This window comes from Panthera pardus, unplaced genomic scaffold, assembly GCF_024362965.1.
Source record: "Panthera pardus isolate Hobbes unplaced genomic scaffold, ASM2436296v1 HiC_scaffold_18, whole genome shotgun sequence".
Classification (NCBI taxonomy): Eukaryota; Metazoa; Chordata; class Mammalia; order Carnivora; family Felidae; genus Panthera; species Panthera pardus.
Window position 1 is genome coordinate 2,908,431 of NW_026526743.1, and position 23,779 is coordinate 2,932,209.

The 23,779-nt window shown below is 56.8% G+C and overlaps 2 protein-coding genes across 2 annotated transcripts; one reads left to right on the forward strand and one right to left on the reverse strand.

Annotated features, from left to right (window-relative positions):
* Positions 1–556: 556 nt before the first annotated feature.
* LOC128778085 (tetrapeptide repeat homeobox protein 2-like) lies at positions 557–15,862 on the reverse strand. Its single transcript, XM_053906454.1, has 3 exons — positions 15,726–15,862; positions 1,681–1,915; positions 557–1,158 (listed from the first exon to the last, which is right to left on the reverse strand). Exons 1-3 carry the CDS (start codon positions 15,860–15,862, stop codon positions 619–621), a joined length of 912 nt encoding a protein of 303 aa, XP_053762429.1. The 3' UTR covers positions 557–618.
* Positions 14,171–23,462, forward strand: LOC109253148 (cone-rod homeobox protein). Its single transcript, XM_053905547.1, has 4 exons — positions 14,171–14,416; positions 19,826–19,960; positions 20,834–20,985; positions 22,165–23,462. Exons 2-4 carry the CDS (start codon positions 19,861–19,863, stop codon positions 22,810–22,812), a joined length of 900 nt encoding a protein of 299 aa, XP_053761522.1. The 5' UTR covers positions 14,171–14,416; positions 19,826–19,860; the 3' UTR covers positions 22,813–23,462.
* Positions 23,463–23,779: the final 317 nt, after the last annotated feature.

Consider the following 23,779-nt stretch of genomic DNA (forward strand, 5'->3'; position numbering starts at 1 on the left):
GCGGACAGCGCCCGAGCCTGCTTGGGATTGTCTGTCTCCCCCTCTCTCTGCCCCTCCCCTGCTCTCTCAAAAAATAAAAAAAAACCCTTAAAACAAAAACTCACGTTATGAGTACTAATGTTCAATGAACACACGCGCGAGGGCCTCACTTCTTGATCAGTAAATGAATGTTGGAACCACAGCAAAGCCTCAGTCCGCAGGTTGCCATCCAAAGCTGTCACATCCTCACTGTTTTAGGAGGACGCTGAGAGCAGGAGTGCTCCCGGCTGGTCAAGGCGCGGAGTAGGCTCTCGGAGCATCCAGGGAGCAGACACGGGGAGCATCGGTTCCATGCCACCCCTGGGACCCCACATAAATACTCACGTGTGCCCTACATGCTGCGGGGACACTCGCAGCAGCGCCACGCGTGGGGGCCACCCAGGGGACAGGTGCCACCTCCACAGGTGGGATGGACCCAGGTGTGTTCCCGCCGCAGGGGAGGGATCGGCTGCGCGGCCGGACCACCCCCCGCCCCCCAGCGACGTCCCCACCCACGTGGACGCGGGGTGGGCGGGCCCGGGACACCCTAGTCCCCTCTGGCTCCCCGGGAACTCGAGGACTTTTGGGGGGCAGATTCCCTTATAAATTCAGTAACGTCATGAGCTCCGAGTCGTCCTCTGCAGGGCCTTCTTCCTCTTGGTACCCGGACATCACGGGGCCAGAGGGTCCCTCCAGGGGGTCTTGGGGTGAGAAGACTGCTGTGGAATTGGGGGCTAGCAAGGGGTCTGGCACAAAGTCCGCGCCAAAGGAGTTCTGAGGCCAGGCGGGGGCGGGGGCGGGGACGGACTCCTGGGAGCCCCGCTCTGGGGCCCACCAGGCTGGGTCCAGGCTGCAGGTGCCGGGCTCTGCTGCTGAGTGCATCCTCGAGGGGCCGTGCAGAGCGGGGCTGCGGACGCCTGGGGTCCCTGGGAACATGGGGCCAGCAGGGACAGGGGCAGGGAAAGGAGCAGGCACAGGAAAAGGGACAGGGACGGATTCGGGGACAGGGGCGGATTCGGCGACAGAAGCAGGGACAGAGCGGGAGTTGGGGGCTCCAGGGTCCCTTGGCGCCATGTGGGCTCCCCGACCTCGCCCTTTGGGCAGCCTGGAGTGCTTGGCCCGGCGGTTCTTGAACCACACCTGGAGGGACCGAGGGGACAAGGCGGAGGTGTAAACGGGCTAGGCAGGGGCACCTCCCCGCCTCTGTCCCAGGTGTGGGGCGGCTCAGGAGACACGGCAGCCGCAGAGCTCTCCCTAGGGGCCCCCCGGAGCCCAATTCAAGGTCTCCCGAGGATGCAGGGGGCAGTGGGGGCGGGGCTTGGACACCCGGGAGCCCGGGGGCCAGGAAGGGGCCTGCCCCAGAGGGTCCCCCGCCTTCGCAGAGGCCCTGAGCTCTGGTGCCCCCACACCCAGCAGGCCGTCAGTCTGGGCGGGCTCATGCCGGCTGGTTCGCGCAGCACAGGGTGGCGGTGAGCCTGGGGTCCGGCCCTGAGTCCCCACAGGGGGCCCCTTGCTAGCCCTGTGAGCCAGGGGAGCCCTGGGACCCTCTGGCTTGCCTTCTCCCCTGTAGCCCGGGACAGACGGCACGTGGTCCAGCCGGAGGAGTGCCACCTTCCTAGTGGACCCTGTGGCCAGTGGGGACGGAGGGGGGCGGGGTCCTACCTGCACTTGGTGCTCGTCCAGGTTGAGCCCGGCTGCCAGGGCCACGCGTTCCTGGTAGCTCGGGTACCGGTTGGCCCAGAAGTGTTTCTCCAGCTCCTGCAGCTGTTCCTTGAGGTACACGGTGCGCTTCTTCCGGGGCCTCGGGAGCGTTCGGGCTGAGGGGGGGCCTGACCCGAGGAGAAACGGGCTCAGACAAGCCCCACAGACGGCCCCCCGCCCACCAAAGACCCTCCCCCTGCCCGGGCCAGGCCCCGACCAGCAGGTGGGAGGCACGGCCGTGCATGAGGTGGCAGCTGGACCCGACGCCCTGGGGTCGGGCCCTGGCTCTCACGGTCCAGCCCAAGTCTCTGAGCCCGTCGGGGCCTCAGCGGGCACATCTTTGAAATGGGCGCAGTAACGGCTGTCTTGTGATTCCAGCACCCACGGCCGCGGAAGGCAGGCAGGCTGAGCTCCCCAGGCCCAGCCAGGCCACTGCCCCAGGCAGGCGGGCTCCCACCTCGCCTGGCCCCCCAGCCCCTCCCATCCAGGGCCAGAGCCACCCTGACCCTCAGAGGGGGCGGCCATGCACCAGGCCCTCTGTCCCGGCCCCACGAAGTCCCCACAGCACGGTGCGGGACGCCCTTCCCAACACGGGGGGCCTCCTCTGGAGGCCCAGAGGCCTCCCCAGCCTCAGCCCCAGCGGCCGCCCCCACAGCCCAGCCCCAGCCCCTGGCTCAGACCCAGGCGCACCCTCAGGGGAGCCTGGCTCCTGCATCCTGCCCGCTGGTCCGCTGCCTGTGTGTGGGGCCCTGCCCACCCCACCGGGGCCTTAAATCCCACCTACCTGCCGTGCCCACCCAGACACACCCTGAGGGTCCTGGGACTCTCCCTCTCTCCCCACCCTCAGCCCCGCCCCCGGAGGAGTCCCAGGATGGAGTAATCCTTTCCTTACTGAGCAGTTTGTGGATACCCAGGCCCTGGGCTGGGGCCTGGGGGCTGGGGCCTCAGTGGCCAGAGAGTCTTGGTCCCACCCTCAGGGGGCTCTAGCCCAGGGAACCCCGCATTGCCCCTTGTGGGGGTCCCCAGCCCAGGAAAGGGCCCCTCCAGCCAGTGCCCTGGGTGTCGTCCCCTCCCCCCAGTCCTGGGGGCCCCTCTCCCCGCCTCCCTGTCCAGCCCCCTCCTCTCCCGCCTGGTCGGTCCAGCAGCCTCCCCGCTGGCCCCCAACACCACGCTCGCCCTCTGGTCCCTTCTCCGAGTCTCCCCCCAAGTCCTGGACGGGGCGGGTGCTCAGACACGTGGCCCCGGTGATGGCTCGGGGTCCGTGCTGGTCTTCCTATGGGATGAAGGCCGATGGGGGAGCAGGTGGATGGCTGCCCCCGTGTCTTTGTGAATGCATGAGCTGGGGCTGCCTTAGGTGCTGGACTCAGGAGCTGGGGTCACAGGGGCCCAGCCCCCTCCCCCCCCCCCCCAGCTGCATAGACCCACATCTAGACCTCAGGCTGAGCTCCTCGCTGGCCTGGGGTCTGCTCAGGACTCGAGTTCGGGAAGCACGCAACTTACAAGCCTCAGTTCCCGGGCAGTGGGGGGCCTCTTATGATCATCAGTGCTAGATGAAGGTTAAATAGGCGATCACGCACCGAATCATAGGTGGCAGAGGGATCTCGTTGTTCAAGGTTGACCTCGCTCCCCTGAGCTGCCCGAGCATCTCACGGTGCCATCACACCGTCAGTGCGCCTCCATGCTCCTTCCTTTCCGGCAACATTCCGCCTTCACTGGACGTTGTTTCTCCTTCTTGGGCAGGTGGGAACACAGGGGTCACCAAGCCGAGGGCTCTGCAGTCAATGAGGGATCCTCTAGCAATGTCCTTGGTCTTTAAGATGTGCCCAGAGGCCGCCTTCTCTCTCATTTTAATTTTTATTTATTTTTTAAAGTTCACTTAATTTCTTTTTAAACAATGAGACAGGGGCGCCTGGGTGGCCCAGTCGGCTGGGCGGCTGGGTGGCCCAGTCGGCTGTGCGGCTGATTTCGGCTCAGGTCATGATCTCGCGGTTCAGGGGTTCGAGCCCCGCACTGGGCTCCACGCTGACCGTGCAGAGCCTGCTTGGGATTCCCTCTCTGTCTCTCTCTCTCTCTCCCTCTCTCTCTGCCCCTCCCCCACTCACCCTTTCTCTCAAAATAAATGAATGTACCGTTTTGTGGATGAGATTGGGAGAGACGGAGAAGAGGGGTCTTGCCTGGTGTTGGTGGGGGAGGGGATGGGGACTCTGACTTTCCCACGCTTTGGTAGCATAGGCTGGTTTTTGAGACAAATTTGTCCGTGTCTGTCAACACCCCTCAGCCGAAAACCCTCAGACCTCAGCCGAGGACGCTGGAAACACATCTGTTCTGTCCAGACCCTGGGTGACTCCGTGTCCCGAGGCAGGTCCCTCGTGGGTCAGGGCAGAGCCCAGCTGACCAGGCTAACAGCGCAAGGAGCCGGAGATTACGCAGAAGATCAAGCTCAAAACTGACTGAGCCACCCAGGGCCCCCAGATGTGACACTTCGTAAATACACTGGGAACACAGCGGTGACCCGGAAGGCGATGCCCCTGCCCTCAGAGATTTTGCTGTGTGGCAACCGAGTTGTCCAACAGGGGCGTGGATGGAAGGACACGATCACCCATGCTGTGAAAATACGCATTTAAATACAGGAGAGTTATAGCACCACCGTTCAGAATAGCAAAAAAATGACAGCAGATAGAAATGTCTGTCAACCGTGACTCAGTCGGTTAAGCGTCCGACTCTTGGTTTCGGCTCCGGTCGTGATCTCACGGTTTGTGAGTTCAAGCCCCATGTCAGGCTCTCTGCTGGCAGCCTGGAGCCTGCTTGGGATTCTGTCTCTGTCTCTCCCTCTCTACCTCTTGCTTGCTCTCTACCTCTCTCTCTCTCTCTCTCAAAAATCAATAAAATAAACATGAAAAAAAAAAGAACATTCGAAATGTTGTCAACGGATGAAGGGATAAACACAACGCCGTAATATGCATATATTCACACAACGGAATATCATGTAACCGTAAAGGAAGGAAGGACGGACACATTCTACCACGCGGATGAACCTTGCAAGCATTACATTAAGTGAAAAAGCCAGACCCAAGAGGTCACAGAGGTGCGATTCCATTTACATGAAATGTGCAAGAGAGAGAAAGCCATCGAGACACAAGGTAGATTAGAGGTTGCCGGGAACTGGGGGGTGGGGACCGTCGGGGGGCCACCGGGTGATAGGTACGAGGTTTCTATTTGGGGTGATGCGATGTCCTACATTAGTTCCGGTGATGTGTGCACAACAAAAAAAACCACATTGAATTGCACACCTTAAATGGGTGAATTTTGTACGATGTGGATACGTTAATGAAATGTTTATTATATTGCCCCTGGTTCGATGCAGATCTGAGCGACAGGTTTTATCGAGACCTAGTGGGGCGCAGGGCGGGGAACGCGGCTTTCTGTTGCCATCGCAGGAGTCGAGGTCGGTCAGCAAAGAATTTCTGGAGATTTGGGAGCCTGAACTGATGCCACTAAGGATGCGAGAAAGGATCGAATGAGCACAGTGCCCTTCTGCCTCAGTGGTTTGATCCTAAGAGGTTTATCCCGGGGAGAACGTTTGCCTGCTGTGAACACGCACAAATGTATCTATTTGCGATTTCAAGTAACTGAGTTAATTACATGAGTTCATGCGCGCGAATAAGGGAATGATGAAAAAATTCTCCCCAACCTCCGACCCGTGGAATGCTAATGAACAGTGAGAAGGAATCAGGAGTGGAACTTGTAGTAACGGTTGGTGATTTTTAGTGTATCTTTTATTTTGTTCGAGTGGTGGAGGTCTGTTTTCTTTTTGCAGAGTACATGTGTCCCAAACATGGAGTCCTTGTTGGGATTTTAGTCTAGGTTAGTTTTTTTTTGTTGTTGTTGTTGTTTTTTTGTTTTTTGTTTAGTTTATTTTTTTTGTTTTCTGTTCAGTTGAGTTTTTTTTTGTTTTTTTGTTTTTTGTTTAGTTGAGGTCTTTTTGTTTTTTTGTTTTTGTTTTTGTTTTTTGGTTTTTTTTTTGCTATGGAGTCCTCTCTTCTAGAGTTAGAAAGGCGCAAAGTTGATGACTAATAATAATATGTTAAATGACGGAACGAGCCTACAGTTGCTGACATCCAGTAATGTCTCAGGCACATTGTTCATTTTTGAGAATGCATGAACTTAAGCACACTGAAAAGATCAATCTCTCTCTCTCTCTCTCTCTCTCTCTCTCTATATATATATATATATATATGATATGTTGACTGGCAACAGTAAGACACCCAGCAGTTGATTAATAACCCAGCGATTATGGAGAATGTCAAATGCTCATTTCCTCTCATTTCCACTTGTTATTATTATTTGTTTATTTTACAAGAAGAAAAACAAGGAACATTCCTGGCTTCGGATGCTGCACAGGACACATCGATGCTTGGCCCTCTGTTCTTCTGAACCTTGACTCCTTGCAGGGCTGGGTGGAAACCTGGTGGGTGCCGAGCCCCCCTGGGACAGCTGGGGGGTGGGGCAAGAGTCCCTGGGGTTCCTCGTTGGGCTTCCCAGACTGCCATCCAATTCCCAGATTCAGACGGACGGACGGGGAGGTTGTCTGTAGCCCAGAATCTGCTTGGGCCACAAGGGAGGGAAGTGAGAAGGGAGTTGACGGAGGAGAACAGTGCTAAGAAGAAAGGATTAATCCATTTATCTTTGATTCAGTTAGAACAGAAACAATGGCTTCCTCCCCAGCCGTTAATGCCTTATCTCTTCTGCAAGTCCCTTCCAGGCAAGCCCTGATTTTGGTCCACTCAGTGTGGTTGACTCACCTCTGCCTCCCTCCCCTAAGATGCTCCCAGATAGCCAGACACCTTCCTACTGTCTATGCAGAGAGAGGCCTCACTCCCTGAGGGAGAGGGGACCCAGGGTGGGGAGGTCACCTGGGGAGGTCAGAGAAGAGCAAGCTGAACTTTGAAGACAACACTGGAGCGACGGGCAGATGGGGTTGAGGGAGTTGGCCTCTGCCTTCTAGAACCTTCTGCCCTAACTTCCTGTGATGGACATTCCTCTCTGTGTCTCGAGACTTTGCTCTCCGCTTCCTCTTTCGTGTCTGAAATACACTCCACCCTCATCCTTCGTGGCTTCCGTATTTGCGTTTCTGCCTACTTGCTAAAACTTGTCACCCCCAAACGAGTCCTCCCCACGTGTTCCTGGTTGTTCCCAGACAAGTGCAGAGTGGCGACAAATTCGTGTGATGGACCTTGCGTTGTTTCCAGCTGCCTTTTCCTTTCAGCTCTATATACTGTAAACGAGTGTCCTTTGGAGTGCCACATTTTTGGGGGCACATTTAGTGCCACATTTTTGGGGGACATTTTTATGCTTTTAAAAATGGTGGTAAAATGGCGGCACCTGGGTGGCTCAGGAGGTGAAGCGTCTGACTCTTGAGCTCGGCTTGTGGTTTGTGGGATTGAGCCCCGAGTCAGGCTCTGCACTGGCAGCATGGAGCCTGCTTGGGATTCTCTCTCTCTCTCTCTCTCTCTCTCTCTCTCTGCCCCTCCCCCACTCACCCTTTCTCTCTCTCAAAATAGATAAATTAAAAAAACAACTTAAAAGAACAATCCCTCCCCCAAATTATGGTAAAATGTATCTAACATGATATCACTTTAACCATTTGTAAATACACAATCCAGTGGCATTAAATGCAATCACAATATTGTGTAACCGTCAGCACTGTCGGTCCTTAAAACTTTGTCATCATCATGGGGCGCCTGGGTGGCTCCGTCGGTGAAGCGTCGGACTTCGGCTCAGGTCATGATCTCGCGGTCTGTGGGTTCGAGCCCCCAGCTTGGAGCCTGGAGCCCGTTTCAGATTCTGTGTCTCCCTCTCTCCCTGCCCCTTCCCTGCTCGCGCTCTGTCTCTCTCTCTCTCTCAAAAATAAATAAACATTAAAAAAAAAAACCCAAAAACCTCGTCATCATCCCCGACAGAAACAAGAACTCCTCCTTCTGCCCTGCCCGCAGCCCCTGGGACTCTCCAACCCATTTTCCGTCCGTGTGAGTTTGACTAGGTACTTCATAGAAGTAGGATCATGCGATAGCTGTCCTTCCGTGTCTGGCTTCTTCTGGAAGCGTTACATCTTCGATGTTCATCCATGGTGTAGTGTGTCCAAGCAGCTTGTTCCTTTTTTGGGGCCGGATAATATTCCACTGTATGGGTTGGCCGCGTTGGGTTTCTCCATTTACCTGTTGGACACTCGGGCTGGTTTCGGCTGTTGTGGACCGCGTGGCTGATCGGTGTGAGTGGCTGCTTTCGGCGTGGAATTGCTGGGTCCTTGGGCACTTTTGTGCTTTGTTGGTGGTGCGTGTGCTTAAATCGCTCTCCGCCATAACACCGAGGGGCCGTCTGAGGCGCAAGAAAGCTGGCGTGTGCCTGAGGGAGAAAAATCTGGGCCTTTCACGAGCTTCCTTCGGATGTGCGTGGAGAGGGCTGTTGGCCAGGAGATCGATGTGAAAGAATCGACCATATGTATGCACTACGTTTAATGTATGAAATTAAGTCAATGTATTAATTTAATTTACGACATTATTTAATTAAATTTAATATAGAATTAATGTAATTGATTTAATTAAATTTAATACGTAGCAATACATTAAATGTAATACGTTCTGTCTTTAAACAGAATGCGTTAGGGGCGCCTGGGTGGCTCAGTCGGTTAAGTGGCCGACTTCGGCTCAGGTCATGATTTCACGGTCCGTGAGTTCGAGCCCCGCGTTGGGCTCTGTGCTGACAGCTCGGAGCCTGGAGCCCATTTCAGATTCTGTGTTTCCCTCGCTCTCTGACCCTCCCCCGTTCATGCTCTGTCTCTCTCTCTCTCAAAAATAAATAAATGTTAAAAAAAAAATTAAAAAAAAAATAAACAGAATGCGTTAAACAAGGTGATATACCGATGAGCTGATGTAAAAATGGCCAGAGGCTCGCAGAAAAGGAGGAGCGGGACCAAATTTGCTAATTTGGTGTTTGAGGTGTCTTCATAGGACATAACTACTCACAGAATCACAGCAAAGCAGGTCCATAGTCAATTCGGGGAGGAGGGGGGCGCCTGGGTGGCTCAGTCGGTTAAGCGTCCGACTCTCGATCTCAGCTCAGGTCTTGATCTCACCGTCCTGAGTTCAAGCCCCGTGGTAGGCTTGAACCTAGTAGGGCACGGAACCTACTTTAAAAAAAAAAAAAAAAAAAAGGTCAACTTCCAAATCTGAGCTTTACAGGAAGGGGCTCTGATAAGGGCTGCACTCTAATCTGGTGGGGGAGGCGTTCCAAAAATTCCCAGCAAAGTGCCGGGTACGTGGGTAGAACTGAACCTTAATGCTGGTTCCCTCACCAGACAGCCGTCGGCCTCCTGATGTCCCACCCTGCCCTATTCAGAAGGTTCCAGAAAGAATGTGGTTCGTGAGTTCCTGGTGTCACGGGGAAGGACTTTCATCAGATGCTAAAAGCTACCGGCTCTTCTGCCCCGGAAACCCTTCCTTAGTCTAACCGCTGTCCGACCTGCTGTCTGTGAAGGAGGACAGCCAACATCCGTCCCATAAAAATACGCATGCCAAGAACGAACGGTTCTGGAGGAGAAAATAGCCTCCCTACGGACAGGAGAGACCTGAGAAGCGATAGGTTCTATGGTGGCCACAGAGGTGAGAGCCAAAGGTGGAAAAACACTTTCCAGGCCTGGGGAGCAAGACGTCTCAGCTTCCAGGTGCCCTCCCTGCCCCCTCGGTGTCCCCCTCTCCCTGCCCCTGTCCCCTCCTGGGATCTCAGCGCGTGAGGTGAGAGGTCTCAGACCTCCTCGTGGGGTTTCAGGTAAGCAGAAGGAGTTTTTATTCTATCTTGACAGTCTGTCCACTCCCCTCCCCTCCCCTAGAGCCTGTCACGTGTCCCCCCCCCCCCCCCCCAAATCTGATCTAATTCCCTCTCTGCTCTGCTGAGGCTGGCCTGGCCTAAGAGGATTGGAGCATTTGCTAAATGGAACCGGGACAGGGTCAGAGAAGCAGCTGTGGGGAGACCCCCCCCCCCCCCAGGGCCCAGGACGGCCACAGGGGGGCAGCAGAGGAGATAAGGAGGCAGAGGAGCAAAGAAGGGGTGAGGGGAACAGAGCTAGCACCGGCCGACTGTTTAGGAAACTACATTACAAGGGTTAAAAGGGTGCCCACATTGTCCATGTAGAAAATTTATCATGAGCATATATCCTGGTTTCCTTTCCTCCCTCCCTGCTCTGTCCCTTTGGAAGTGACAGGGGGTTCTGGAGACCGGGAAAAGGGGGTATAGGTGTGGAGGTCTGGGGGCATTCGACCAGGGCCCTCAGAGATGACTTGGAATGTTCCAGAAGGGTCTGACCTGTCAGGAATCTATGCAGAGCCCTGAGGGTCTGCCCCCGACGTGAGGCATCCGGCAGCTTTGGAGTGCCCGCGTAGGGCATTTCACGTAGAATTTTAAATACATTTTAAGTAACTGTATAAGTATTTAAAAATATTTTGAATTGTTTTTTAATTAAAAAAATATTTACTTATTTTTGAGGGGGGGAGGGGCAGAGAGAGGGGGACAGAGGATCCGAAGCAGGCTCCGTGCTGTCAACACAGAGCCCGATGTGGGGCCCCACTCGCGAACCGTGAGATCACGATCTGAGCTGAAGTTGGGCGCTCAACCAACCGAGCCACCCAGGCGCCCGCTTCTACCTGGGAGGTTTATTGCCCATCACTTTAAGTCTTTGCTTATCCGCCAATCAGGTCACCATGTCAGTCAATGAGACCTGGGGCTCGAACTCATGAACCGTGAAATCATGACCTGAGCTGAGGTGGGATGCTTAACCGACTGAGCCCCCCGACCCCCCGGGGGGCCCCACTGCCTGGCTTCATTTGCTCAGTGTTAAGAGTTGTGAGATTCTTCTGTGTTTTGTGTGTGTTTTGTTTTGTGGGTCTCATGCATCGCTTTTTAGTTTGCAGAAAGGCCGCTCAAAGGGTGGCCCGGGGACCTCTGGGGGGGGGGTCACCTGATCGAAAGTATTTTCATAATAACGCCAAGGGAGAATCAGCCCCTTTCATTCATTCTCTGGCCGGCCCACAGGGGGCTTCTCCAGAAGCTACAAGATGTGAGGCACCCGAAGAACAGTCTTAACGAACACAGAGGTCGCGGTGGGGACCCGGCTGTCTTCTAGTTGGTCCAACGTTAAGGGGATTTGCAAGACCGTACCCAGAGCCGCTCCTCTCGTGAACTTTTCTCGTTTCAGAAAATATGCTTATGTTTCCACTTCAAAATACATTGTTTTAGGGTGCCTGGGTGGCTCAGTCGATTGAGCATCCGACTTCGGCTCAGGTCATGATCTCGCGATCCGTGAGTTCGTGCCCCGCGTCGGGCTCTGTGCTGACAGCTCGGAGCCTGGAGCCTGTTTCCGATTCTGTGTCTCCCTCTCTCTCTGACCCTCCCCCGTTCATGCTCTGTCTCTCTCTGTCTCAAAAATAAATAAAAACATTAAAAAAAAAATTTAAACCCGGACTCGTGTGGTTTGACATCAGTCCTGGCAAGACGCCGCCAGCTCAGCTGGGTTCACCCTCACTTTGCATCCCTGGTGGCTCCCCTGTCCAGTGGGGGGCGAGGAGTTGGGGTGGATGTCACCTTGCCCGACGTGAGACTCGGAGAAAACCTGGCTTTGTGGGGACAGTTAGGTCCTGAACCGGTGAATTCGGCAATAATGCGATCCCTGAAGCATCGTGCATATCCCCGAACACTGTGGGCCACTCCAAAGTCTGACCTCCCTGATGCCTGCTGAAATCACAGGCCCGTGGCCCTGTCGGCGAAACCACACCCCACCTCTGCCCTGTGTGTGTGGATCCACCTGTCTCCGCCCCTCTGCCACTCACTCGGCCCTCCATCCTTCCCTTTACTGAGCACTCACCGTGTGCTGGGACTGTGCCAGGCACCGAGAATACAGCTGAGAACCAGGCAGACAAGGTCCCAGACCTCCCCGGGGCTCAGGTCCTGTGAGGGGCAGAGGAGAAATAAGACGGGAGTAAGAGTTTTGCGGAAAATAAAGCAGGCGTGAGTGTGCTAGGGAGCTATGGGGGTGCAGGGGGAGAGGCCCCCGCACTCTAACCCACTCCCTCCTGTGGCAACCGTGGGCCTGGGGCGGTCCTTTGTTCATCTCTCTTGGCCATTCAATCATGAACCAGTGAATATCGATTTCCTCTTTATAGCTCTTCCCTTTCTCTCTCTCTGTCTCCCAGCATTTGATCTCCCCCAGTGTCTGTCCCCCCCCAGCTGCCCCAGGACCCTGTCTCCTCTGGGCTCCTTCCCTGTGCTTGGCTAGTTTGGGGACAGGAAGAGGCCGGAGGGACAGAAGGGGACTGAGTGCTGAGGGACCAGATCACACAGAGCTGGGCACAGGGTGGATTATTCTTCCAGTTGTGGCCCCAGTTAAGGCTTTGGTCTTCCGTATCCAGAGAGGAGGCTCTGGCACCTGCTAGAGGGGGGCGGGGCTGCGGGAAGGGCGGGGCTTCCGCAGTCTCGGGAGGGGCTCCAGGTCGGCTAGGTGGTAAGGAAAGGTTATACTGGGGATAGTGATCTCTCTCTCGCTCTCTCTCTCTTTTTCAATTTTTTTAAAATATTTATTTTTGAGAGAGAGAGCGAGAGAGAGAGAGATTGAGCAAAGGAGGGGCAGAGAGTGAGAGAGACACAGACTCTGAAGCCGGCTCCAGGCTCCGAGCTGTCAGTACAGAGCCCGATGTGGGGCTCGAACTCACGGACTGTGAGATCATGACCTGAGCCGAAGTCGGACACTTAACCAACTGAGCCACCCAGGCGCCCCAAGAATTGACATGTCTTAACAATATGGAGTCCCTCAACCCATGGTATATTTCACTATTGACTTGGGTCTCCTTTAAAGTTTATTCATTTATTTTGAGAGAGAGAGCAGCATGAACAGGGGAAGGGCAGAGAGAGAGGAAGAGAGAATCCCAAGCAGGCTCTGCGCTGTCAGCACAGAGCCCGAAGCGGGGCTCGAACTCATGAACCGTGAGATGGTGACCTGAGCCCAAGTCAGATGCTCCACTAACTGAGCCACCCAGGTGCCCCGACTCGGGTTTCCTTTACCTTCTCCCAGCACTGCTTTGTTGTTTGTAGCGGGACAATTGTCTGAAGGAGGAGATGACTGGATTTAGGGACAGTCTCGGACGTGGGACGTGAGGAAAAAGGGAGCGGTCAAGGCTAAATGTCAGGCTCTCCTCCTGAGTCACTGGGCGTAGATGAGAAAGAAAACCCCTTGCCCCAGGGGATCCATCTGGGCAGAAGAAGGGCCTAGATTTGGACTGAACTGACCCTAGGGCCATGAGCCTGACCTTCTGAGACTCACCTCTCCACGCCCTCCCACCCCAGGGGACTCTGGGCCTGACAGCAGATGGGTGCACGGTCCAGGGAGGCAGAGATGTAGAGAGGCCGACACTCTTCTCTGCAAGCCTGTAAGGACCCTCTCTCCCTCTCCCTGCTCCTGCGGGCCAGGACCTTCCGGTATAGCACTGGATTCTCCCATCAGTAGCCTCCTGACTGGTCCCTGAGGGTCAGACAGCCCCTCCCTCTCTCTTCAAGCTAATGAGACCTGTCCTGATTCCCCAGCCAGGCTGCTGGCCTTAATCTCCCGCGGCAGGGGGTTTGCGGTGGGGGGGGGCGGGGAGAAAGAAAGAGCCCCTTATGGTGAGACACAATGACCCAGCCACAAGGCAGGATTACCGCCATCTCCCCCACGATCATGTGTGCCTGTCGGGTGTGTGGTGACGAACAGACCCAGGGAGGGAGACAGAGGCAAGGACGATCCGAAGTGCAGAATGAGAGAGGGACCAAGATAGGGCGAAGGCAGAAACGCAGGGGAAACCAGGAGAAAGCCAGCAGGGAGCAGAGGACCCTGGGGGAGAAAAGAGAGAAACGGGAACAGTGGGACTTAGGAGGCTCGGATAAAGGAACACAGTGGGGCTGGGGGGGTGGGGCTGGGGTTGCAGGGACAGGTGAACAGACCAGGGACACAGGGACGCAAGGATGGGGAAGGAGGTTGGGGGCGCACAGGCAACGTGGCCGGAGTGGCTTAGCCTGAGAGCGGTAGAGGCTGAGGCACACGGACAGAAATGGGGAAACGGAGGCAGAAAGCGTGAACGATGCGGCCGTACAGGTTTCAGTTGGTCGGCAGAGTGTGGGGGAGAAGGGCAGAAAGCCCCGCACCCCTTTATGTGTCGAGTGATCTCTCAGCAACACCTGGCCTTTCTCTTTTTCCTCTTTGATGGGACATCAAAGCTGCAAGGACACCAGCTAGACCTAAGGAAGAACTTCCCTGAGGAGTGGCGGGGCGATGGCGGCCGGGGGCGGGGGGGGGGGGGTGGTTCCTGGTCACAGGCAGGAGCTGGGGCCTCCCGTCCCCATCAGCCCTAATTGCCAAGATGTCGTGGGGAGGGGAAGGGGATTAGGCAGGCGGGTGCCCCTCCCCCTCCCAGCCAATGTCACCTCCTGGCGCCCAGTCAAGTCCCCCACCCGGGGCCAGGATTACCCTCCGAGATCCAGGCCACCGCAAATGACATCACTCCCAGCCGGAGCTTAAAATCTCCCCATGTGAGGGGACCTGTTTCCTTCAGGCTTTGCCATCTGACAACTCCCGCCCAGGTCCCAGGCCACCGGGAGAGCCCCGTCCCTGTTTCTGAAGGTGCGTGCAAGAGTGGCAGAGGGGAGAGGGGACGGAGGGAAGGGGAGCGGGGGGCGGGGGAGGGGGGACAGGGGGCAGAAGTTGGGCTTGTTTTCTCCCCACCTGGGTTCTCAGCACCCGGTACAGGCGTGTGTGATGTGTGCTGCAGGGACCTACCGGGAACAGAGGTTCAGTCCCGGTGTTCGGAGGTGCAGGGCGGGCTGTGAGCGCAGCAGGAGGAACGAAGGGTGGACCGCGCGTGGGGGGGTGGGGTGGGGCTCAGAGTGGCCTGTTGGTGACGTATCCGGGGCTGGGGGCTTCTCGCTCCTGGTCCAAGGCAACTTCCTAGCCCGTCATCTTGTTGTGTTTTCTTCGAAACGTGCACTGCCTGAAACTCTCTTCGTTGGTGCGTTTATTCACGGACAGCCCACCCGTCTCCCCGCTGCCCCCTTGGCTTCTCCCAGTGCCCGGGCGTGTGGCTGGGGTGCCTGGTTCTCTGTCGAGTGGAGGTTGAATGACAAAAATAAAATGCAAGAGCCACATGCCGACAGCAGGAGGGAGGAAGTGTAGACTCTGGGATGGCCCCATGGGGCCAGGAATGCCGGGACTCTCGGGATTCTCGGATCCCATGCTGGTGGAGTGATTACTAAGGTAGGGGCCTCCCTGCCCTAGAGACTCCTGCTTGTCCAACCTTGGTCATGAGCATGCACAGTTCAGCTCCTGTTGGACAGGGTGGCCGAGCGAAAGGTGGCGGAGATCCAGCAAGGGAGGACCTGGAACGTGGCTGAGCTCGGGGAGTCTTGCCGGGGGCGGATGTGGGGACACCTGAGTCTGGGCTTGAAGCCTCGCTGTGTGGCGTTGGGCCATTCACGTGACCTCTCTGGTCCTCTGTTTCCCCGTCTGCTATGCGGACGCAAGGATGGGGCGCCATGATGATGCAGTCAGATGAGCCATGGGGAGCCCGTGTCACAGGCTTGGAGACCCAGGAGAGGGAGATGGCCTCATCCTGCTTTGGGGGATCTGGGGTAGATTTGGGGGTCAAGAGCAGGGGACTCTACTCCTCCCTGAGCCTCGGTTTCCTCCTCTGTGAAGTGAGGATCATATGAGGACCTACCTTGTGGGAAGTTTTCACAAGCTTATTGTTCCCCGAGATCTCAGTCCAGAGGCCCTCAGTGAAATGTCTGAGCTGTTTTGGGATCCCCGCTGGAAGTCCTCATGGCTGTCAAGAGGGGTGGGCACTTTCCTCTGCACCTCTCAGGCTCAGTTTCCCCACCTGTAGAATTATAGGGATTCTCTCCTTGACTACCCGCAAGGTGGGTGTGAGCCTTACCTGCTCCAGATGGGACCCTGGACCTGTGGCCGCTGAACATCAGAGGCCCCGGGCGCCAGCCTCGGGTCCCACAGGTTGGTCCCCGGGGCAGGGAGAAGGGTCCCCCTCAGCCCATCTTTGGGATCACGAGGCACCATTGCCTTGAAATTCACCAGGCAGGAGGGTGATAGGAGCGCTGTCCGGTTTCTCGAAAATTCTCAGCCAAAGGTAGTAGATGTTGTGGTTATTCCTGTCTGTGCTCCTGGGGAAGAAGCTCACGCGAAAAGCCTGTGCAGAGCGAGGACGTCCTGAGGTCGTGAGGTCCCTCGTTTCGTTGCCAAACACAGAGAAAAACGTCAGTGGGTGTCGATATTATTCCCGTTATTATTCTTTGCTGCCATCTTGAACACAAGGCCCTTACTCGTTGGTTATCTGAGCAGCGGGCAAACCCTCAGTCCTGGGGGTCATTGTCACCATCAGCTCCTTGGTCTGGGGCGAGCACCTTCCTCACCCCAGGCTCGGATTTCCCCGTCTGGAGGCTGGATCAGCCCCGTGCGAGAAGGCTGGGCTTTCCTGGAAGGCCAACCTCTGAGCCTGGTTAAGCGGGGGGCACTGAGTCGGTGGGGAGGACAGTGACCTTGGATGCTCTCCTTCCGGCCCTGCACGTGGTCCCTGGCGGGGCGGTTCTTACAAGCTTCCCCGTTTCCAGGCTCTCCGGAACCTCTGGTGTAGCATCATCGCCCCGTGGGAGGACAGAGAGAAGGGACAGAGGGAGCCCCGGGCCGGGTGCTGGGAGGACAGCCTTCGGGAACCTCCGCCCCCCCGGGCTGGAACCCCGAGTCCCCGCTGGCGGCCTGTGCATGACCCTGGGCCAGGAACCATGCCCGAGCCTCAAGATGTTCCCGTCTGTGAAATGGGGGCATAACAGTAACGCAGTGCCTGCCTCCCAGGGTTGTGCTGAGGACGTAAGGCTCGTGTGCGCTGAGTTCTCCACAGCTGTGTAACGAGTTACACTAACACTCGGTGGCTGAAAACAACATGCATTTACGGTCTCATACAGTCTTTGGGGGACAGGAATCCGGGGGGCCCCCACTGGATGATTCTGGCTCAGGACGCTCACGCTGATGTAGTCAGGGGTCGACCAGAAGGCTGAGTCATCTGCAGGCTCATCCGAGGCTTTGGCCCTGACCTTCCCCCCCGGGGGGGGGGGGGCTCGGTCCCGTGGCTTCCCCCAGAGCGGCAGCAGCCTTGGAGGCCACCCTGTCATTTCTGCGGTGCCCTTAGTGGCTGTGGGGACAACCCAAGGGGAGCGAATGCCAGGGTGAAGGTTACTGGGCGGGGAGGAGGAGGGGGGTCTGATTCTTCCGATGTAAAGTGGTTTCTGCTTTTGTTGAAACCGTCAGCCCCGAGCTTCCCCACCACCTTCCTGTCGGGTCCCACACCACCCGGTTCACTCTCCACCCGGACGGGCTCTGCTCCAGTCACGCCGGCCCCTTGTTTCTCCTCCAACCAGGCAAAAACGATTTCAGCCTCCCGGCTTTGCAACCTCTGTTCCCTCTGCCTGGAGGCCCCTTCCCAAGTTGACTGAGCCTTCGCTTTTCAGCGCCAGGGTCACCCCCTCTTTTAAGTTTTTTTTTTTAAATGTTTATTTATTTATTTTGAGAGAGAGTGAGCCAGCGAGGGAGGGGGAGAGAGAGAGAGAATCCCAAGCGCAGTGCAGAGCCCGTTGCGGGGCTCGAACCCATGAACCGTGAGATCGTGACCTGAGCTGAAATCCAGGGTCGGCCGCTTAACTGACTGAGCCACCCAGACGCCCCTCCGGGGTCATCTCCTTGCAGAGAGGTCTTCCCTGACCATCTAGATGAGAGGCCTCACCCTCACCCCAGATCCCGCCATCACCCCATTACCTCGTTTCATTTTCCCAGAAGTTCCGTCCCGCGAGAACAGAGATGTGTGGCTTATTTCTTGCTGTATCCTTAGCTCCCACAGCGTGGTGGGGTCTCAAAAATATTTCCTGGATGGGCTGGCTGTAGGGTCCCAATTTATGGAAATAGAACACGGTCCCCCAAGTGGGGGACGAGAAGGACAGAGGGGAAGGAGCTCAAGCAAATGCCTTCTGGTGTGTTTGTTTTTTTCATTATTTTTTTAATGTTTGTTTATTTTTGAGAGAGAGAGAGCGTGAGCGAGGGAGGGGCAGAGAGAGAGGGAGAGAGAGAGAGAGAGAGAGAGAGAGAGAGAATCTGAAGCAGGCTCCGTGCTGACAGCACAGAGCCCAGTGCGGGGCTCGAGCTCATGAACCATGAGATCACGACCTGAGCTGAGATCAGGAGCCGGATGCTTAACCGAGGGAGCCACCCAGGAGCCCCAAGGATTTAAAAAAAATTTTTTTTTAATGTTTGTTTATTATGGAGAGACAGAGAAACAGCATGAGCAGAGGAGGGGCAGAGAGAGAGGGAGACACAGAATCTGCAGGCTCCAGGCTCCGAGCTGCCGGCACAGAGCCGGTCGCGGGGCTCGAACTCGCGAACCGCGAGATCATGTCCTGAGCCGAAGTCGGACGCTTAACCGACCGAGCCACCCAGGCGCCCCTGAGAGGTTCTATTCAACACCCCAGGACGGGGCGCCTGGGCGGCTGTCAGCTGCGCGTGGGACTCTTGATCGCCGCTCAGGTCCTGATCCCAGGGTTGTGGGGTCGAGCCCCCCGAATCGGGCTCCGCGGGGAGGGTGGAACCTACTTCAGGTGCTCTCTCTCCCCGCCTGCCCCTCCCCCGCTTGCACTCTCTCTGTCTCAAAAAAAGAAAGAAATCCCAGCGTCCAGTCTCTGCAAACATGTCCCCGCAAATGACAGCGAGGGCCCAGAGCTGCGACCTACCAGGTACCGACGGTAACAGGTGCTAGTTTAAGGGGCTGACAGACATCATGCGTTTACCCTCACAACCACCTAAAGACTTAAAGGCTCTTTTCATTCCCATTTTCCCATGAGGGGGACTGAGGCACCCCGAAGGCTGTGGCCCCCGGGGCAGGGGTGGGGTGGGAGGTTGGGGAGAGGGAAGATGGCATATCGCTTTGGTAGATGCTTCTGGTTTGTTCCACTGCCCGGACACGGTGCGGAGCCTGCTCCTCCACACCCAGGCCGCCACTGGGGTCACTAAGCCCACCAGACATGGGGTACCTGGGGGGGCTCAGCCGGTTAAGCGTCCGACTTTGGCTCAGGTCTCGATCTCGCGGTTCGTGAGTTCGAGCCCCACGTCGTGCTCTGTGCGGACAGCTCGGAGCCTGGAGCCTGTTTCAGATTCTGTGTCTCCCTCTCTCTCTCTGTCCGCCCCCCGCACGCCCCCCCATACTCTGTCTCTGTGTCTCAAAAAATAAATAAACGTCTAAAAAAAAATTTTTTTTTTTTTAAAGTAAGCCTACCAGACAGGTCGCATGTGGTCTTGGAGGGAAGATCATCCCTCCCTGTCGTTTTCATGCCACCCTCCCGTCCTGCCATATCTGGGACTGTTCCAGGTTTTGTGGGGAAAGGCCTGCGTCTCTAGAAAGCTTTCTGTCCCCGAGCAGGCCAGGACAGCGGGTCACCCTGCGGTCGTCTGTGATTCTGTGCGAGGCTGCACATCTTTTCTGGGCTCATAGCAAGAACAGCTGCGGGAGGGGAGCGGCAGGCAGGGCCTCAGTGAAGCTTTGTCCACTTTAAGCAGAGGGCCGTTGTACAGGTGTGGAAACTGAGGCCCGGAGAGATAAGTCCCCAAGGTCGCACACCTAAAGAGAGCCTGAGGCAGAACTTGGACGTGGGCCTGCCTGTCACCACGCGGTCACCGGGGAATGTTTTTAAATTAAAAAAAAAATTTGTGATGTTTATTTATTTTTGAGAGACAGAGCGCGAGCGGGGGAGGGGCAGAGAGAGAGAGAGAGAGAGAGAGAGAGAGGGAGACACAGACTCCGAAGCAGGTTCCGGGCTCCGAGCCGTCAGCCCAGAGCCCGACGCGGGGCTGGAACTCACGGACCGCGAGATCGTGACCTGAGTCGAAGTCTGACGCTTCACCGACTGAGCCACTCAGGCGCGCCCCCCCCCTCCTTTTTAACTGGGTGGGGGGAGTGTCTGAACGCCCCGTCTCCTCTTGCAGGCCCGCAGACCTGGGCCGCAGTGTCCCCGAAGATCATGATGGCGTATATGAACCCGGGGCCCCACTACTCGGTCAATGCCTTGGCCCTCAGTGGTCCCAGTGTGGATCTGATGCACCAAGCAGTGTCCTACCCAAGTGAGTCCGGTCCTTCTCCTGGCCAGCCCAGCTCTCGGTGGTCCCTGGGGTCCTTCGTCCTCAGGGAGAAGAAGATGGGGGACTTCCCGGGGCGACCTCAGAGCCACGCATCAGCTGTCTGTGGTCATTTGCAAGCGCCAGACTTCGGGGCATCGGAGCCCGTTGGACGGTCATGGCATTTTCGGATGTGGCGCCCTCTAGCCCAACCTGGCAGTTTTATACACTCCCAAGTGGTGGAATGTTTTCCCTGAACGCGTCTCAGCGCATCGGAACTTTTGTTGTTTTATTTTATTATTATTAAATTTTTTATTAAATTTTATATTTAATTTTATTATTTTTTAATTATTTTATTCTTTTTATTATTAAATTTTTTTAACGTTGATTTATTTTTAAGAGAGAGAGAGAGAGAGAGACACGCAGTGTGAGCAGGGGAGGGGCAGAGAGAGAGCGAGGGAGACCCGGAATCCGGAGCGGGCTCCAGGCTCCGAGCCGTCAGCTCAGAGCCCGACGCCGGGGCTCGAACCCACAGACCGTGAGACCATGACCTGAGCTGGAGTCGGACGCTTCACGGACTGAGCCACCCGGGCGCCCCCAAGTGCATGGGAAATGTTAGAAAGGGGGATACACCTCCTTCCAGGGCTACAGCCAGTTGTTGGGGTGAGGCAGGAGCCCCGAGATAACAGGCAAAGCGGAGCCCCATTTCCCGGGGGGACGGAGTGAGGTCTACAAGGTCAGGGAATGGGCGCGCCCTTCTTTGGGCCAGACGAGCACCCAGAAAGGGCTTCTTGGCAGCCTCAGGGCCTCCCACAGCCGGACGAAGAGAACGGGGGGCCCAGGTCACCTGACGGCCCCGCTGCCCCGTCTCGGCCGTAGGCGCCCCCAGAAAGCAGCGGCGGGAGCGGACCACCTTCACCCGGAGCCAGCTGGAGGAGCTGGAGGCCCTGTTTGCCAAGACTCAGTACCCGGATGTGTATGCTCGCGAGGAGGTGGCTCTGAAGATCAACCTGCCGGAGTCCAGGGTTCAGGTGGGATGTTCTGGCCGCCCCCCTCCCCCACCCCGGAGCCCCAGCCCCTCCAGGGACCCAAGCGTGAAGGGAGAAGGGGGAGTCGGGGAGTCAAAGTCATAACGAGCCCTCATAACCCCTCTCCCCCATTTTTCTTACCCTTCCCTCCACGCTCCTTGCTGCTGCTTCCCCCAGCACTCCTGCCATGCACACTCTGGCCACAGGCCCTTTGCACCTGCTGTTCCCTCTACCTGGACGTTTTTTTTTTTTTTTTTTTAATGTTTATTTATTTTTGAGAAAGCGCGAGCCAGGGAGGGGTGGAGAGAGAGGGGGACAGAGGCTCCGAAGCAGGCTCCGCGCTGACAGCAGAGAGCCCGATGGGGGGCTCAAACTCACGAAGCGTGAGATGATGATCTGAGCTGAAGCTGGACCCAGGCGCCCCCCCACCCCCCCAACCTGGGAGGTTTCTTCCTCATCACTTTAAGTCTCTGCTTATCAACCAATCAGGTCACCACGTCCGTCAATGAGACCTAGACGGACTGTCGCGTTTAAAGTTGCAATGTTTAGGGGCGCCTGGGTGGCTCACTTGGTTAAGCGTCCGGCTTCGGTTCAGGTCATGATGTCACAGTGTGTGAGTTCGAGCCCCGCGTCGGGCTCGGTGCTGACAGCTCGGAGCCTGGACCCCGCTTCGGATCCTGTGTCTCCCTCTCTCGCTCTGCCCCTCCCCCTCACTCACACTCTGTCTCTCTGTCTCCTAAAAATAAATAAACATTAAAAAAAAAAAAGTAAAGTCGCAATGTCCCTCGCCCTCCCCACGCTACTGTCCCCTCCTCCCGCTCAGTTGGTTCTTCCATAGTGTCTATCACCTTCTAGAAGGTTCTAGAATGCCATGCAATGTACTTACCTACTGTTTATCTATCATCTGTCACTCTCAACAAGAATGTCAGCTCCACGGACGTGTCCCCAGAGTTCACGCATGTTTGTGATGGAATGGACGGATGGATAAGTGTGTATGTGTGTGTTTGTACGATCGTGTGTGTGTGTGTGTGTGTGTGTGTATGATTGGATGGACGGACAGACGGGCGGTCGGATGGATGGATAGAGTGTCCCGGCAACCGACTGCCAGACCGGGGGGTTGGGACTCTCCGGGGCTCCCCCCCACTCGCCCACCCCTTCTCCCCACCACCCCCCCCCCTCCAGGTTTGGTTCAAGAACCGCAGGGCCAAATGCCGCCAGCAGCGTCAGCAGCAGAAGCAGCAGCCGCAGCCCCCTGGGGCACAAACCAAGGCTCGTCCGGCCAAGCGGAAGGCAGGCATGTCGCCAAGATCCTCCTCGGACGTCTGTCCAGATCCCCTGGGCATCTCAGACTCCTACAGCCCCCCTCTACCCGGCCCCTCGGTCTCCCCCACCTCGGCCGTGGCCACGGTGTCCATCTGGAGTCCCGCCTCCGAGTCCCCTCTGCCCGAGGCCCAGCGGGCGGGGCTGGTGGCAGCCGGGCCCCCTCTGACCTCCGCGCCCTACGCCATGACCTACACCCCCGCCTCTGCTTTCTGCTCTTCCCCCTCGGCCTACGGGTCTCCGAGCTCCTATTTCAGTGGCCTGGATCCCTATCTGTCCCCCATGGTGCCCCAGCTGGGGGGCCCGGCCCTCAGCCCCCTCTCCGGGCCCTCCGTGGGCCCCTCCCTGGCCCAGTCCCCCACCTCCCTGTCAGGCCAGAGCTACGGTCCCTACAGCCCCGTGGACAGCTTGGAATTCAGGGACCCCACAGGCACCTGGAAATTCACCTACAACCCCACAGACCCCCTGGACTACAAGGATCAGAGTGCCTGGAAGTTTCAGATCTTGTAGAAGCCAGCTCTGTCTCCGCGCCTCGTCTGAACCGGCCCCGGGAGGGTGTCCCTGGGGAAGCAGGGCGGAGGTTGGGGCCTCTCTGGCTTCGTGCGCAGGGCTCACTCGCCACGGCCCACCCCCTCCTCCCGGGAGGGTCTCCTCGCTCTCCGGGGGCAGGGGTGGGGGCGAGGGGCACACTTCAGTAGGTCTTAGTAACCCTCAACCCAGCCCCGGCTCGCGTGGATTCTAGCTGCCTTTTGAAACCACGAGCCCCAGACTCCAGAAATTCTCTTGGTGAGAATTTCGCCCCGAGACGAAATTCAAACGCACTCGGCGGTTGATTTGGCAAGGGGGGCGGGGGAGGGGGGGACGGGTACTGGTGAGGTCAGAATCAAGAGGCCCGCGACCACCCAGGGAGGGAGGCTCAATTCTGTACTTTCCGTGTGGGACACTTCCTTAGCATATGGCTAGAGATCCTTCTAGAAAATCCAAAGACAGACTTTAAGAAGCCCCACCATGGAAGCTTAGGCCAGTTGTATGGTTAAATTAAAAACATCCATTTGGCAGATTTCACAAACCTTGGGTTTACCTGGTAGGTTTAGGGGGCTGTCTGATCTATCGATCTATTTTTTTTCTTGTTAGTTTCTTAACTAATGATGACTGTGTCATCATTCACACAGTCTTTCGGACATTGAGAACGGGCATATTTGGTGGGAGAATGGAAGGCAAGTCGCCTGTTTCCTGTCTCCTTTTAACCCTTTTGTTTTAGGATTTTTAAATTTTATTTTAGAGAAAGAGAGAGAGAGAGAGAGAGCAAGCGAGCAGGGGAGGGGCAGACGGAAGGGGAGAGAGAGAGAGAATTCCCAAGCCGGCTCCTTGTTCCCCGCGGGGCTCGATCCCATCACCCTGGGATCGTGACCTGAGCCGAAACCAAGAGTCGGACGCTCCGCTGACTGGGTCGCCCAGGCGCCCCTGTGTCAGGATT